The sequence below is a fragment of the Phasianus colchicus genome, chromosome 2 (genome assembly GCF_987193195.1).
Source record: "Phasianus colchicus chromosome 2, bPhaCol1.hap1.1, whole genome shotgun sequence".
In the NCBI taxonomy this organism is placed as follows: domain Eukaryota; kingdom Metazoa; phylum Chordata; class Aves; order Galliformes; family Phasianidae; genus Phasianus; species Phasianus colchicus.
Genome location: NC_143437.1, coordinates 69936729 through 69953874, shown reverse-complemented (window position 1 = coordinate 69953874; position 17146 = coordinate 69936729). Strand labels below are relative to the sequence as shown.

General features: G+C 32.6%; 1 protein-coding gene across 1 annotated transcript in view; it reads left to right on the top strand.

Moving 5' to 3' along the window:
- Positions 1–17146, top strand: part of GRIK2 (glutamate ionotropic receptor kainate type subunit 2) — a 310527-nt gene that overhangs the window by 182807 nt on the left and 110574 nt on the right. Inside the window, exon 11 of the mRNA XM_090135954.1 lies at positions 953–1176. Coding sequence (XP_089992080.1) covers positions 953–1176 — 224 coding nt within the window. The remainder of the gene's footprint in view (positions 1–952; positions 1177–17146) is intronic.

Below are 17146 nucleotides of genomic sequence, written 5' to 3'. Positions count from 1 at the left end.
ATCCAGAACTGCAAATAGCAGTATTTTCTCTTTCTTTGGGTGCCTATATCTTCTGACAATCTCTGATGACTTGGCTTCAGACTCTGATACTTTTCTGTCAGTCTAATAATTTTATTTGTGTTTCTCAAACTTCTTTGTGTTGCTCTATAACTTTTAATCAAAATTAGTTTTATGTTCGCACTTTCCTGTTTTCTTTCTGCATCGTTTAGAATATCATCAGTAATATGCAAGCCATAAAAACTCAGCTGCTGTGAAATGAAGCCTTGCAAGTCTGCTTTGTACCTGCAAGTTCTGAATACCAATGAAAATGAAGTGCATGTGGTGTTTTTGACCACTGAAACGTGACTAAATTAAATGAATAGAGCCAACAGTTCCACATTTTCATACAGTAGTGTATTACTCTAGTAGATCTAATGATGTGATAGGTGCTCATTAGGACACTGAACTATAGTAGGCAATAACAAAAGGCAACATTGAAATACCCTAACGTGTGGAATTGAGAGTGTTAAATAGCATGTATGATACCAGGTGAGCAAAAAACTACATACTAATGATGAATTTACATACATGTAAAAACTTTTCAGTTGTAGAGCTTCTCATTTTAAAATACTCTTCATTTTGTACTGTTATTTTTACATTAAAATAAACAAAACAAATCTTCCTTGTCCTCCATTTGCACAAGCATATTCACAACTCTGTCTCAATTACATCAGCTTCTAAAGAGCACAGCAAAAAAGTGATAAAGACATATCTTTATATGTACATTTTGAGAAGTTCAAAAAGATGCAGAATAAATCTGCATTCCTACTAATAGGTATAGTAATGTTTTAAATTTCAGCCTTACTAGTGCAAGAACAAACCTCTTTGATGAACTTTCTGCAATCTGAATTTCTACTTCAACCTGTTTCTTCTGACTTATGTCCTGTTTCTCTTTTTGTATTTCTGTCAACAGAAAGCTGACCTTGCAGTTGCACCGTTGGCAATTACCTATGTTCGTGAGAAAGTCATCGACTTTTCCAAGCCGTTTATGACTCTTGGAATAAGTATTTTGTACCGCAAGCCCAATGGTACAAACCCGGGCGTCTTCTCCTTCCTGAATCCTCTCTCCCCTGATATCTGGATGTATATTCTGCTGGCTTACTTGGGTGTCAGTTGTGTGCTCTTTGTCATAGCCAGGTAACATGTCAACTTTTGTGATTTTTTTGGCAATTGTTATAATCTTTTTCTTACTAATAATTGTCAAAAGTCACAAAATTTTTTACTTTCATACTCTTATATTTTAACTTTGTGATGTACAGAAAAATAATTAATGATGAGGGTTCTCACTATTAATTTTCTGCACTGCCATTCTAAGTGTCCAGTTTGTTATACCACCAAGTATTGAGGATGCTAGTTAGGTTGTATCTTTTATTTACAAATTCAAAGACATTAGCAAGTTTATGTAATGTCTTTTCTCATTTGTGCTGTGTTTAGAAAGAAAGGGACCAACACATTTTATTTTGTTAGTATAATTTTGTTTGTTGCTATCTTGTTTAATCTCAAATTCAGTACTTAGCTGCCCATGTCAATCCTTGATGTCCGAATTAGACCACCACATGTTAAAAAAACAAAAAAAATTAATCGGTATAGATTAGTGTCTTAGAAGTAGGGTAGCAGAATTAGTTTTTAACTGTAAGCTAGATAAACATTATATATGATTTAGAGTCCGAGATTGGAATATGTTTGGAAGCAGGTTTCCAGAGTTAAGGACAATTGCTAAATTATAAAGTTATTTTTAAAAAGCCATACTGGGCTTTCTTGCCTTTTAACAACTTTTTATCTGTTTACTTCAATATATATAAGCAGGAAGACATCTCTCATTGTCAAAAATTCTCATTATATTTACATTTTCATTGAAACTGACTTCAGATGCTCACAGAAATGTAAAGTTATATGTCATAACTTTGAGTCTTGCTGTGACAGGAAAAAAAAATATTCAGAACAATCAATCAGAAGTTCCTGGGGGGTGTAAAAGTAATATTTTTTTGCAGATTCCTCCCAGAAGTCACTTTTAAATAGTTTTTAAAATCAAATGAATATAAACTATGCTGGCTTTTATCCCAATCTTCCCGTTAGTAAGAAATTTCTTTTTTCTTCTTTTTCTTCTTCTTCTTCTTTTTTTTTTTCTTTTTTTCTTTTTTTTTTTTTTTTTCTGTAACAATGATTTTTAGGAGCAAATGTTACAAATAACGTAATTTCACTTCAACCTCAAGATTTCATTGTTTGATACACAATATTTCTCTTCATATTTTCCTGTCTCTGTTGTGCTGTGGTTGATATAAGGGTTCTCCATCTTTCCTTGATGCTATATGCTTCATTCCAGATAGGTTGTATTGTTTCTGTAGTAAAAGAAGAGGTAATATTTCTAAGAGCCATTTTATCAGTAATTTAGCAAGATCACTTGTATATGAAGTGCATGAGATATTGCAGCAACATAGATAACACTGAAACAGATTCTGTGATGATTAGCTTTCTGTACTTTCCTTAAAAGTCTGCTTTAATGAGCCTTTGAAAGAAGAATAGATATTAGTGGACTGTATAACCAAACTGTAAACTCATTTCTGAGGTGTTTCTGTAATACACATAAATCTGAAAGCAGAGAATTTACTGTTGAGCATAAATCACAGATATTATGTCATGAAACATCTCGTGCAAGATATTGATGAGTATGTCCAGAAGTTTTAACCCTACTTTTATCACTATAGAACATTCTCAGCATGATGCACAGTGTTTTTGTCATGCAGCTCTCAGTAGGAATTTTATGGCTAAGTTCTTGCTCATGCTAAAAAAAAATATCTTGTTACGTTCTGTAGGAAGGATGCACTTTTCTTGAAACCTTTTTTAATTAAGTCATTCAGTCACCTGATCTCACTAATGCAATTGGAAAGAATGCTTATTTTCAAACAGAAACACCACATAGTATGCCATTACTGCTGAACTTTTTTTCACGTATCTGTTTTTGTGACTAGCGCTATAGAATCCTTACATACTTGGAATCATTGTTTTTATAGTAAAGCCTTACCAAATAGGTTTTATACTGAGCAGAGAAGTCTATTTTTGTATAAAATTGTATAAAAACCTTTTTTTACGCCAAAGTTTATATCAGCCCTCAGATTTTCAATAACTTATCCTGCATGTTCAAATAGTCATAGCACATATTTAGAAATAAAAGATTTTGGATTTTGTAAGATCTCTTACAGATTTTATTTATTTATTTATTTATTTATTTTATAGTGAAGAGCAACTTCTAATATGGAATAGCATTTTCTAATACCATAGTTAAAATAGGGGAAAAAAAATTGAGTTAAGAACTTAATCTCTTGTTGAATAATAACGACAGAAAAGGAAGAATTCAAAAGTTAAAGAGCCTGCCGGTGATTCAATTTTCAAAATGTGTCTGTCGTGTAAAGAGAGATAATGTTACCTGAAGTGTGATATTGAAGAGCATTTTGCAGCTTAGTGCTGTGTATGTATTTTCAGTATAGATTATAATTTTAGTGTTACACAATTGATGTATTTTTCAGTCCTGATTTTGTGGAACTGTTGGACTGTATGCAACTAAATTAATAGATTTCATCTAGATGGTCTTATAAAGAACATTTTTACTTCATAACAGTCCTGTCATAACGAATGTTTAACTACCAGTGTTTCATAATAATTATGTGTTTCTTAATAAGTTTTATCTATGTTCGGAGCAGTATTTAGTATGTCTTTTATGGTATGATGTTCTGTAATTACATTTCATCGGAGTATTCAGTATAGAACTCTTACTGTTAGACTTACATCTCTCTTTTTTGTGTCAAATGTTTTGTGAGCACACCATGGTTTTATTGTTTTAATATGTCTTTCAAACAGTTCCAGAATGTAAGAGCTTGGTACACTGAAAGTAGAAAGCACAATTCTGTTTTGGTACTTGGAGATCACCTAATAGTTAGTGCTATGAGCCTATTTAGGGAAAGATGAAAATTATTAAGAGGTTCAAGAATCTTTAAGAGAGAATTGCTGAAAGGCTTTCACCAAGTAAGTGTAGGTGTAAAAGGAAAAAATATATATATACTTCTATATTAGTCTTTTCCTTTGTCTGGTAGAGCATTGCTTTTTCCTTTCACTTTGAGAACTGAATGTAAAGAGCTGTAATCGTTACATATTCATTGAGATAAAGAGCTAGGAGAGAGATATGTTTGTTAGCTAGGAGGCTTCTCTCACTCATCTATGTGGAAATTATGGATCTTGCATTCTGAATGGGATTAACTATGTGGTATATGGTGTTTAATTGTCATTCCCAATTGGGAATCATGGCTATGATTGCTACACATGTATGAAAATTTCTTCATTTTGTGTTGTGATTACTGAGTGTAAGTAATTATGCTGGTCAGTCTCTAAAAGTTCTTCTGTTTGTGATCAGTCTGGTGACTGATAAACCTGGTTTCCCTGGCACTAAGTTCATTACTTTTCTGGGAATTACAAAAGTGAAGTGGCATTATCTTTCTTCTGGCAACATTAACAGACCTGTTTCTGATGCTAGATAGCAATGTCTTTGTGTCACTGTAGCAGTGCCTTGCGTCATCTGACTTCTTGTTGAATTTCTATTCCAGTATCTTTTTTTTTGCCTCTACGTTTGCTTTTCATTTCTTTGATTTGAGATCCCAGTTAAATTCACAGTTAGTGTATGATTAGAAGGAAAACTAGGACTGGGGTAAAGTCCTTTTTGGAGTTCTGTCATGTACACAACATCTTCTGATCTGTATAATGAAAAGTGTTGATTAGTATTTCCTATTCATATTTGTTTTATGGTGATGAGTTGTTCCATTTCACAAGAAATGAGCTTATTTCATCAAAACTAGATGACAACTTCATAGACATATGTATACTATATACTTTTCTTTTTTTTTCTTTTCTCTTAACCAGTACATACTACACAGCTGTTTCCTATTCCTGGTCTTTGCAAAGTCTGGTGCATTGGTAACTGATAGTACTGCCCATTCTGCATAGGTATGATGAAGAAAACAAGTTTCATACATTTAAAAAAAGCTATATATGTTTGATTTAATTATTTGGTCTTCCAAACAATGACTTCCAAAGGCAAACAAATAATCTTCAGTTGGCATATGTTGTACCCTGATTTTTGGAGTCAATGATGTATGATTTTACACATCTACGTCTTTTGAATCTTTTCTGAAAACCCTGACTGAAGGACATTCTAGCTAAATATTTGTAGCCTATTACTTTCTACCTGATTTTCAAATGATTCCCTGAACATCTAAGTATTCCTCTGTTTCGTCAGGTCTTTTTTGCTGTGATCATGTCTGTGTCGCAGTGAAGTTTACTCTTAAGTGACCTGTCTTAATTCCTGAAAGAGAGACACATCATGTTTCACCTTTATGGATTAGCTATGAAGCAAATAAACTACCCTGGATGAAATGCTCCACTAAATGAAATTTTATATACCAAGCTCTCTGAAGTGAACCTGTTGTATAAATATGCTTAAACTGTGTTCACAGCCTTAATCGCTAATATGGAATCATGAGTTATCATTTTAAAGGGCTCAATTCACTTATCAGTCTCATGTTCAGTCTGTGTGGACTTTCTGCTTTTTCCTCCTTCCAGGATAATTATGCTATTCTAGTTTGTGCTAGTTTCAGCATTTATTATAAAATATTTCAAAGCATTTATTATAAAATATTTTTTCATTTTCTTTTAAGTGGTGATAAAAGCACAATGAACATTACCTCATCACCAAATTATATTTTTCTCTTATTTGCTGGAATAAAACATACTAATAAATGACAAGAGCTTTAAAAATATCTCCACACGTTTATCTTAATATTTTCTGTGTGTAGAAGCATAGGAATTCCATGCTTCTTCAGTCTTGAGCAGATGCCTGAGCATTTTGTCTCTCTAGATGCATACATAACCTTTTACATCTCATCAGTCTTCATTTTTATTTCATATTTTTTGGCTAGCTGATTTCTGTCCTTGAGCTGGTCGGATTAATTTTCAAAATATTCTTTTAAAACTATCTTGATAGAAAGAAATTAACAGTAGAATGAGAGGGAACTCCTTTTTACTATGGAACTCTGGTTACTAAATTACTATGTCGATATTTATTCAAGGAGGAACTCAGCATATTTGCCTTTTATTCTTAACAAACATTCTTCCTACGAGAATTTTATCCCCTGAGGCCTCTCTAAAGATCTACAGCATATGTTATGAGGTGTTTTCAGGAATAGATACATCATCCAATTGGGTAGTCCAGATAGCAATCCTGAAATTTGCTTCTTTTACTATCTTACAGAATTCAGTTTTGCCTCAATTGTAATGGGGATATTGTCAACTAGTCCATAAAATTCTGTGTAGGCAAACATAAAGGCATGCAAAAAAAGTACACATTCCTCAAAACTGTTCCATAGAATCATTTTAAATATTTTTATTTTTGTTAAGCTAAACTGCAGCTTATGACCTTACTTTAATGCTATTTGGTATAGTCTGCTTTTTTCATATAATTTCTCCAGCTGAAAAGCACATCCTTGTTAATGCCAAAGATCACCTTTATTTTGAGCAGAGAGCAAGTATGCCAGCCTCCAGAACACTAATTTTTTGTCAAGTGAAAGAGGTAGAAAGTGCATGAGAAATTTTTTTCTTATTTTTGTTTTCTTTCTTTCTTTCTTTCTTTCTTTCTTTCTTTCTTTCTTTCTTTCTTTCTTTCTTTCTTTCTTCCTTTCTTTCTTCCTTTCTTTCTTCCTTTCTTTCTTCCTTTCTTTCTTCCTTTCTTTCTTCCTTTCTTTCTTCCTTTCTTTCTTCCTTTCTTTCTTCCTTTCTTTCTTCCTTTCTTTCTTCCTTTCTTTCTTCCTTTCTTTCTTCCTTTCTTTCTTCCTTTCTTTCTTCCTTTCTTTCTTTCTTTCTTTCTTTCTTTCTTTCTTTCTTTCTTTCTTTCTTTCTTTCTTTCTTTCTTTCTTTCTTTCTTTCTTTCTTTCTTTCTTGAGGGTTTTAGAGCTCCTTATTAACTAACATGCTTGTGTAGCTATACAAAAAATAAATAAATAAATAAATAAATAAAAATCCTAATATTATTTCTCAAGGTTCTAAAAAGCTTCTTATTTTCTGAATTAAATTTCTCCTCCTCTACTTCAGACTATGAACATTTTAATTTCAGATTTCTCTAATTTAAATAGAATTATTCCAGTAACTGACCTTAAAGTAAAGAGGACATCTCAGTTACGTGTTAATTTTTTGCACTCATGATGAAATTATTAAGTACATGTTTTTCACTTAGGAAATGTAAGCAAGACTTGCATATGACATTCCAAATATGGTCAATTATTTCTGCATATCACTTTTCACATAATGTGGATGACAGCTTTAAATTGATCAAGTAGAGTTCAATGTGCTGTATGCCATTAGTGTCACCATAAACCTGCATAAACTGTAATAGTATTAAGGTTAATTTTCTATGGTCAGCACATATCTTTTATTTTGAATCAAAATGCAAAATGTATTGGAATTATAATGCTTTCTTATGGTTACATCTGACTAGTTCTATATAATTATTTTGGGAAGTTATGACACAGATTGCAATTGATGGTATAGAATTTAAATGTTGTGAATGATGACATATGATTGAAAGAAAGACGTGTAGCAACAAGCTTTGCGTCTGAGAAAGAAAATGCAATCTCTTTAACCTCAACTGCAAGAGATTTATCTGGGTTCACTGCCAGTTTATAGAAACATAGTACATACGGTACTCAGTATGGACTCCACTACCTAACCCCTTAGGATTCTCTTGAATCAAGTTTGAATACTCTCAGACTCCTTAATTTGTTCAAGAAGAGACAAGTATCAAGAGTTCTCACAGTCTACATAATGGCCTCTATTAGAATATTGTTACAGGTTTAGTTAGAGAATAAAACTTGTATTTTCCTCCTTAACATCAATAACCTCTTCTAGAGAAAAAAAACAAAACAATACTTCAAAGCCTTGCTATACTACTGATAGATCAGTCTGACACACTAGACACTACTTACTATGCATCAAAAGAAAGGATAAGCTGCTGTCAGCATTGTGACAGAAATTATGTGATTGTTATAACTAAAAATATCTGAGGAAGTCATAACTAACATGTCTTAGCAGTCTACTAGAAGGTGTAGATATCTCTTATTAGCTAAATCTCCATATTTAATTTGAAGATGATTATTTCAACATACCTCATCTTTTCTGAATTTGTCTATCAAGAAATCCATTTTCTTTCTTTATTTATTTATTTATTTTGTGGAAATCTAGCCAATTTTGTCTTCCACGGAGTTACTATGTGAGTGGGGTAGGAGGCAAAAAAAGTCTGGTAATTTCTAACATAATAAACTGTGATACATTTCTCTTTCTAGTACTTTGTTCCATCCATCCATCCATCCATCCATCCATCCATCCATCCATCCATCCATTATCTATCTATCTATCTTGTTTAAGAGTACACTAGTACACAGCATTAACACTTTGTAAAGTTGAAGATGACCTAGAAACTCCCTCCCTTTCCATATTTTCTGTTAACTTTCCCTCATTTTTCTGAAAGCCATCCTGAAGTTCTTCAATACATTGCTAATTATCAAAGAACCCAGATGTTTTGAATGGATAAACTGAATCACACCATTTTTCATTCTTAAGAAAAGTATCTCTCATACTATCATCAAATCAAGAAATCTTTTTTTCATTCTTAAGCATCTTTGTTGAAAAACAGGAATATGATCGATGACTCATTCTGTCCATATTCATCCTGACTTTACTTTTTAAGTCTTGTTACATGCAGGTGTTACACATTTATAAACCTATATATCCTCAATTTTGATGGAAAATTATAACAAACTTTTATACAGTCTGAGTGGTGCTCATGGAAATTTGTATCAAAAGCCACATTGAACTTCATTTTCTACCATGGTTTCTCTTGTTTTCACTTTCTCATTTACATGTTGGTACAGAGTATTGCACTGCCTAGATACATCAGGTTCATATATATCCATTAGAATCTTAAGTGTACGCTGCACTAAAAAGATCTCTAGCAAACAATTCAAAGAGCTCTTTCAAGGGATTCAAGTAGAGAATCTTTTAATCACTAAATCATCTACATATTTTTTGCTGAAAGGCTTTGAAATAATGTTTTCTTCCGAGACTGCTATGTTGAGTTTTGACTGACCACAATTGTTCTGTTTGATTCATTCTGCTTCACTCAGTTCAGTGCTTGACATCTGCCTGAATACCATTCACTGTTGGTCTAAATCATTGTTTCAAATAGACTGTGACTATTCAGTAGTTGCATTTGCATTCAGTTCATCGCTAGAACACACTGGGAGATGCTGGAAGGTGTTATTCTACGTGTATCGTCATTTCTTTTCACACACATGTAATCCTAGCACATATATTCATATTTGAGTTTATATATCCAGTTTCCTATTATTATTTGCACACTGAACAAGTAAAAATATAAACATAAAATGGAGATTGTTTTGGAAATATCTCAGCAGTCAAAATTGACATTTCTTATAAAAATTTTGTGTCTTTCTGTATGTGAATGAGCTTAACTACAATCAAAAGAGCTATTTCTTTTCTTTTCTTTGAATACCTTGGGTAAACAGTCTGTGGGTAGATGAGTCAGTATTTGAAGACTGCTTTGTGAAGAGCTCTATAGCAGCACACAAATGTTACGTGTCTCATGTAGACAATATTTTGTTAGTCTCTATGTTTTCTGCTGCCATTCATTACCAAATAATCTCATACTCCTCATTGAGAAAGGTACGAAACAAGGAATATCTTCATTTAGTTTTCAAAGTAGTATATGCAACAGTTTGACTTAATTTTAAATGCCCTTGGAAATTACCAACACATACAGTACAAGAAAAGAATATTTCAGTCACCTGTGTGAAAAAAGGATAGAGGTTGTCTCTATAGAGAATAGAGAGATCTTGACTAGGTGTTTTCTGAATTTAGTCAGCAAATTGTTGAATGGAATATTGTTGAATATACCTGAAGAGAATGGTTTCTCTATAGACAAGTCCAAGTGTTTTGAAGATAAAATTATGCTTTTAAGAAAGGCCAGAGTTTCTTCTGTTCAGAATAAGAATTGATGGGAGGATTACTTGCTTTGTTTTATTTTCGTTGTTGGTATTGATGATTTGGTGGGGTTTTTGCTTATTTATTTTGTTTTGCTTGTATTTACTCTGTCATACATAGTATTATTGTGGAGAAGGAAATTGTTATTCTTGCCATAATGCACAGTAATTGTTTTCTCATGCAATTTGCAAAACAATGTAGTCCTACAACCTGAAGAAAAAAAAATACAAGAACAAGTGAAACAGGAATAAAGTCAGTAAGGGTCAAAGAAAGTATGACAGTCAAAAGATACAGTTAGTAATGTGATTCAAGCGATAATTTAAAAGTGCGCAAATAAACATACTGACTCCTTTTCCATTATCATCACTGGCTGAATTTACAGATTACTGGGTAGAAATCCAGTAGGTGGATCAGTAAACAGATTTGACCATCAGTTGACCTTTTCTTTCTTTCTTTTCTTTTCTTTTCTTTTCTTTTCTTTTCTTTTCTTTCTTTCTTCTTTCTTTTTTTTTCAAAAACAGAACAGAAAAGCTTATGTAAATAAGTATTATTTATTTAAGCCATTTCAGAGATGCATCATGCTTGAAACTTCTTGAAGCAAAAGGTTTCCTGAAAAAAAATGTAGGGGTTACAGAGATATGGTGGGATGTTAGCAGTCATGATTTCTACTTTTTTGCCCAGAAATATAGCTACATTTTCTCTCTTAAGCACAGAGAAGTACTGGATAGAATATCTGTAAGATCTGAAAGGTAATTTTAGTGCTAAATGAGACAAACATATAAAAATGAGGGTTTATTTTTTTCTATAAGTATGTGGACCCATATACTTCTTTATATAATCTAAATAAAGAGGGAGACATAAAGTTTTGGAAATGAAGATGATGTAATATGTTGGTTATTAACTTTGAGGGATATCTAAAGATCTTTGGATGTAGATTAGTTTCTGTAGGAAAGTATTTCAAAGTTCTCCTTTGAGTTTTCTGGTTTAAGCATTAGCTGAAGAATGGGAAAACCTGGGTAACGAAAAAATTTTGAAAATCTTATTCTTTAATTCTGTAAAACAGTCCTTCTGTTAATGGGTAATATTAATAATACAGATGCAATCCTAGAGTACTTTAAATATTTGTAACTGAATAGTCAAACATTCAATTATTTGAAGTGATATTAAATATATGTTAGAATATGCGTGTTTTTGAAAAATCTGAAAAATTCCAGTTTCAGAACTGGAAATAATTCAGTTATGCTTCCACCCGCTAAGCCACTCTAAAACAAGATTCTCTTAATTCCTCTGATTCTGAATCATCATTATCTACTGTATTCTGAAAATACGCAAATAGAGCTAACTTGAAAGAAAAAAAACAAAACCTTACCTTATGCTTTTCAAATATTTTCTGTGAGGTTTCTTCTTTTTTCCTGTAGGAAAATATTAGGCTTGGATGATGTTTTAACAGAAACTAATGCTAAAAAAAAAGGGGAAATAATTAGGGAATATTAATTGACCGTAAGTGATATTCAATATCTGGAGTTAAATAAGCTTGTTGTCTAAAAGGTCTAAAGGCAGAAATATGAGAATTATTTATCACCTGCTTGTACTTCATATTTAGTTGTTAGCCAAAAGTTTATCCAGTTTATTCAGGCCTTCAGTTTCTAAGTCATTACAGTAGCAGTCATTTAACTACCAAGACTTGACTAGAATTAAGTTTGAAAAAGGAAGTATGGTAATTGTTTTTGTTGGAGAAAATAAACCAGTAGTTCATCCTCAAAAGTTTCTGTTCTATACATACAAGTCACCTCATGTTAATTCTAATGGTGATGAGATTGCTTTTGGGAAAGTTAATTGTGCATTTTCAGGAATAAGAACCAAGGTGAGCATCTTTTTTTTCTTTTTCTTTCCTGTTCTAATAGAGTATTTTCAGGAGTTATGTCTTTAGCAACAAATATATCATTCTCACAGGGAAAGAATTATACAATAAGGACATTTTTTACTATCATAATTTAAAAAAAAAAGCGAGTTTATCAGTTAATGAGAATAGTTGATTATTTTAATATTTATAATAAATCTTTAAAATATTACATTTTTCTTATGAATCAGCTTTTCAGAGCTTCAGAGAGAAATACAATGTTGGCTACTTTTATTAAATAGGTCTGTTTAAACTCTTCTAGCATGTATTCACTCTCATGATACTTGTTTTTATTTTGTTTTGCGTGGCCATTACAATTGTCTGGCCTGTACACTCATCAGTTAGCTAAGACTTGGTTAAGGATTTACAGGAGTTAATCTCTAACCATAAGAACCATGAAGGCAATATTACTTCATCTATTTAGGGTAATTTATAATAAATTCCATCAGTTAAAAAATAGTGACCCACCCAGAACCACTACCTCCTTCCATTCCAGTTTCCTTCCTTAACTATATCAAGCAGGAATGCTGAGTGGAAGACTAGTCATGGAGTTAGTAGTGAAACTGTAGGTAGCAAAAGGATGTACAATAATTTTCCCTTCTCTGTGCTATGTTTTGTGTGCACCTAGGGCATTAGAGAAGTTCTTGTCCTTTCCATGAGAAACAGCTTTAGTATTACAGAATGGGATGTTCATTTGATATGTACTTAGTTAATTTTTGAAACAGAGAGTGTTTACATTCCATAGTGCCATCAACAGTGATGTAAGAAAGTTTGGAAATAACAGATACTACACTATTTACATCATATTCTTAGTAGATATTTTGGAACAAAATTTGAAAACCTTATAGTGTGATGTGGATCAAGAAGATGTCCCTTTGAAAGAATTCCACTGCTTAGAAAATTATCTGGCTGACACAGTGTAACCAGTGAGCCCTGTCCAGAAGAAAAATGGAAGCAGCTGGCAGAATTCTGTGCATTGCATTGCTTCACTGTACGCATGGACCAAGGCAAATATAATGTCACGTTGGAAAAATATCTGAAAAAGGATTTTAACTAGTCATATTTATCCTCCACACACTTCTCTTTTTTGCTTGGTCTCCCTTGCTCTCCCCTTACTCAAAATAGGCATATTAGAGCAGAATGAGTAGTTAATCATGTCAAAATCCTGGTCAGCGTGCCCTTCATTTACTGGAATGAAAGGAATTTTCACCTTGCTTCAAATGTAACTAATTAGGTAAAGTTGCTAGGTAGATGGACACCAAAGAGTCCTTGTAGCTGTCAGTTCTAGTGTAAGAAGCCTAATTCTGCCTCCAATTAAAATGTCAGTGGGGATTTTCTGTGTTCATAACACCTTCCTCACCATCCTTTTATTCTGTACAGTCATTTGTACCTGTGAAAAACAAACAACAAAAAGAAAAAACAAACAAACAAGGAGGATGGTCTTACACCTCTACTTTACATGAATGTAAATTATTCTCCAGGCGAAGGCAGTGGAAATTTCTGGGTACTGCTGAAAACTTAACTGGGCTTTCTTGTAACCTAGGACAATTTTGCACTGCCAAACAGGCTTTGTCTTCTTGTTACATAATAAATATAAAGTGCTTCCTTTGCAGAGTTCACACTGCAGAAGGAATAAATAAATACTTTAAACAGTTAAACAGAATGATAACTACTAAAAAAATGGAAAGACAAATTAAGAAATAGGATTAGCAAATTTTTAAAGTTGTCATGTTCAGCAGTAATAGTTCATAAGTTATGTGTGCAGGACCAGAATTCAGTTTTCTGTTTACATTACAAAGCAAGTGAATGTTGAAGAAGTTTTTGAAAGACAGTATAGATTTTGTCCTTAAGGCTTTTCTCGCATGAAGCCTAGATGAGATTCAAGTGACACTGGTGGAATAACTGCACAAAATGGCCTATGGTCATGTAAAGTCTTAAAAACACATTCAAATGTATTTCCATCTAAGGGAAGAGCAATTATATGAAGAAAAAAATTAAGAAAATCTTACCAGTTACATGTCAGATTAATTTATTTTGAAAGGGATGTGATTATGAGTATTGAAATATGATGGAAAACTATGCAGATAGATGAGACAGGGACATGCACTGACTGCCTCTACAGGCAGGTAGATGTTAAGTATAATTCCTTTACCATATATACCAAATTTCTAAGAATATATTGAATATTGTGGGAAATCTAAAAAGTCTGGGACATTGATGTTTAGTCAACTGAATCTCAGATGCTGTTTAAGTCATAAACCTTTCTTATGGCATCTTTTTGGAGGCAAGATATTAAACTGGATTCAGATAGGCCATGTGGTATTAAAGGCAGAGTATCTGAATCAAGTAACAGGGTTAAATGCAGAATGATGTTGACTCAATCCTCAGTAATTACTGAATTAACATCATTGTCTGTTCTCAGAACAGAAGAAGGAGAAAGGAATAACCACAGTCTTTCATTTGTAGAGAAGAGTGAGTTACTCAGATATTCAGAAGCATCCTGGATCTAGTCCCTACACTGTAGAAATACTTCTAGAAACATTATTTCTTGAAAACATGGTCTGCAAGAAATCCTGAGCTGAAGCACGATCTGGTATTCTCAGTACCTTGAATAAGGTTTTATCAAACTGTAGGCTAAGGTGTCAATTCCAGCAAATCAACAGGGCTGTGAGAGATGTGATTGGTGAGGGTGTGAGAACAGGAGATTCTGACTGTAGTTGCTATCAACAAAAGAAGGACTGGTATCTCGTCAGTATATAGCTAATTGTTTTATAGCTAGTTCATATTTGGGCTTTGGTTTTTTGGTTGAGAGTAGTAGAAAGGATTCTAGACTATTGAAATCGCCATAATGTCTCAACTGCTTCTCTACAGTCAGGATGTGGAGCTGCAATTCAGAACCCCTGTATTCCAGTAGACCACAAAGTTCTCAGGTAGACCCTTTTGATTCCTTTGAAGTTGCTTGGAAACTTGATATGAGTAATGCATTTGAGTTTCTTTAACCATGATCCTTCCTAAAGTCTGTGTGTCCCATCACTAGATGAAGAATTTGTAATTAGAGGTACTGTTGAAAACTCCAACAGAATAATAGAAGAAGATGAAGCATTTTTTTAAATCAAGTATCAACGTAAATAAGACAGGACAGGACTACCCTATCATGTTCCTATTGAAATCATTATAAAATCTCTCAGTGGTTCTGATAGTAGCATGACAAATCTCAATGACTCTGTACATACTTCTCAAAGGCTAGAGTCCAAGGCTTACTACTTTCTATCCCAGAGGACAAGTGACATGGCAGGCCTCATGTTTCATATGACTGCTCCATTATCTCACTGATTCTACCTATAGAGCATACTGACACTTCCCTCTGAACCACATCTGGATTTTATCTGAGTGAAGTTAGCACAGGCCAAAACTGAGAACAAGAATGTGCTAATGATTAAACTGTATGGATGACTGCATACCACTGATGAAAACTGCATTCCACTGCTGAAAATTGAGTCCTTGAGTTTATCTACATAGATGAAACCACAAAAGTTCACAGAATTTTTTTTATTTTTTATAATTTTTATATGAAATGTTAACAAAGTACTACAAATATAGAACTTTTTTTTTTTTTAAATTATTATTATTTTCTGTAATATAAACATTCACAAGTAATGAATTTATAATTCCTTTACAGAAACTAGTTTAGTTTCAGGTGAATTTTTATAAAGTGTTTGATCAGTTCCAATTTTGAAAGCTATTAAATTCCTTCAACAAGCCAGTAGGAGTCACAGACTTGCAAGAAAACAACCTTATGTGCCTTATAAATCCAACTTTGGGCATTTTCTTTAAGTTAGTGTATCTATTTAATTATTTTACACCAGATGGAAGATCTCAGAGCAAGATCTCTAAGCTTCACCAAGCTGTCTTAAATTTTAAGCATGTGCTTGCTCTATCTGAATTGATTACGATATCAACAGTTCCAAAATTAAATATTTTTTTAGCCATGTTTATTTGCAGAGTTACTCACATACTCTTGTATTTGCTCAGGACACAATTTATTTGGAGTAGAATTCCATCTGATTTCTGAGGATTTTGTAAACATCCTTAAAATGCATACCATGAAAAGAAAAGGATTTGGTTGTTTTTATTTTTGAACAAATCCACAAAACAAAAACATATAGGTCTTAGTTTGTGATGACATGACTTTTTAGTGTCTGAGTGCCATGTAAGTGGAAAAAATACACCAAAAGCTATGATTTCATATTACAGCTATTGTATAAACCACTTGTTTTATTCAGAGGATGTTCTATTTGCACAATTTTAAATATAAAAAGAAACCTCGTGTAGCTCTTGGAAATTTTTTATTTGTTTATTCTGTATGTAAAAATCACATTCAATGAGCTAGTATTAACATACTGTTAGGTAGAGACACTAGTGTGTAATCATATGTATTTTTATATTCTTGTCATTCTTGTGATGGGGGACATTTAGTGTACAGTCAAGGGCAACAATGAATTATTACACAGTCTAACCTAAATAACTTTTGCTGTGATGCTTAGTGTTAAACTAATCTGCTGTCAAGAAAGCTGTAGCAATGTTAAAATGAAATGCCAGAGTTTTTTTGTACGGCCTTATAATGAACTCACTCAATTTTTTAAAGGATTTTAGTATATTATTACATTATAAAATATGATTTTATACTTCGTTTTGTGCTATTAGAAGGTACTTTACAATGCTCTACTTCTTCCCGCAAACTTTTGAATGTATTGAGGAAGTCAATTAAGTACTTCTCTTTTAAAAAGAGAAGCATTTGATTTTCTCATGTACCTTTTTTACAGTGCTTTTTATTTTTTTTAAAGAGAAATACTAGTTAGCTCAGTTAAAATAGATTGGGAGAATGGGAGTATCATTGTTGGATATTATTTTTTTTTAAATTGTTTAATCCATAGATATAGAATTTCAATTGTTTGTTTTTTGTTTTTGTTTTTTGGTTTTTTTTGGCCCATGCAAACACAATCTTTATATTAGACATGCATATGAGTCCCTTAGTATTGCAAGCATGCTAGTCTTTTTTTGATCTGTGACCACAATAAACAGTGTAAACTACTTTGCAAAGGTTAATGAGGT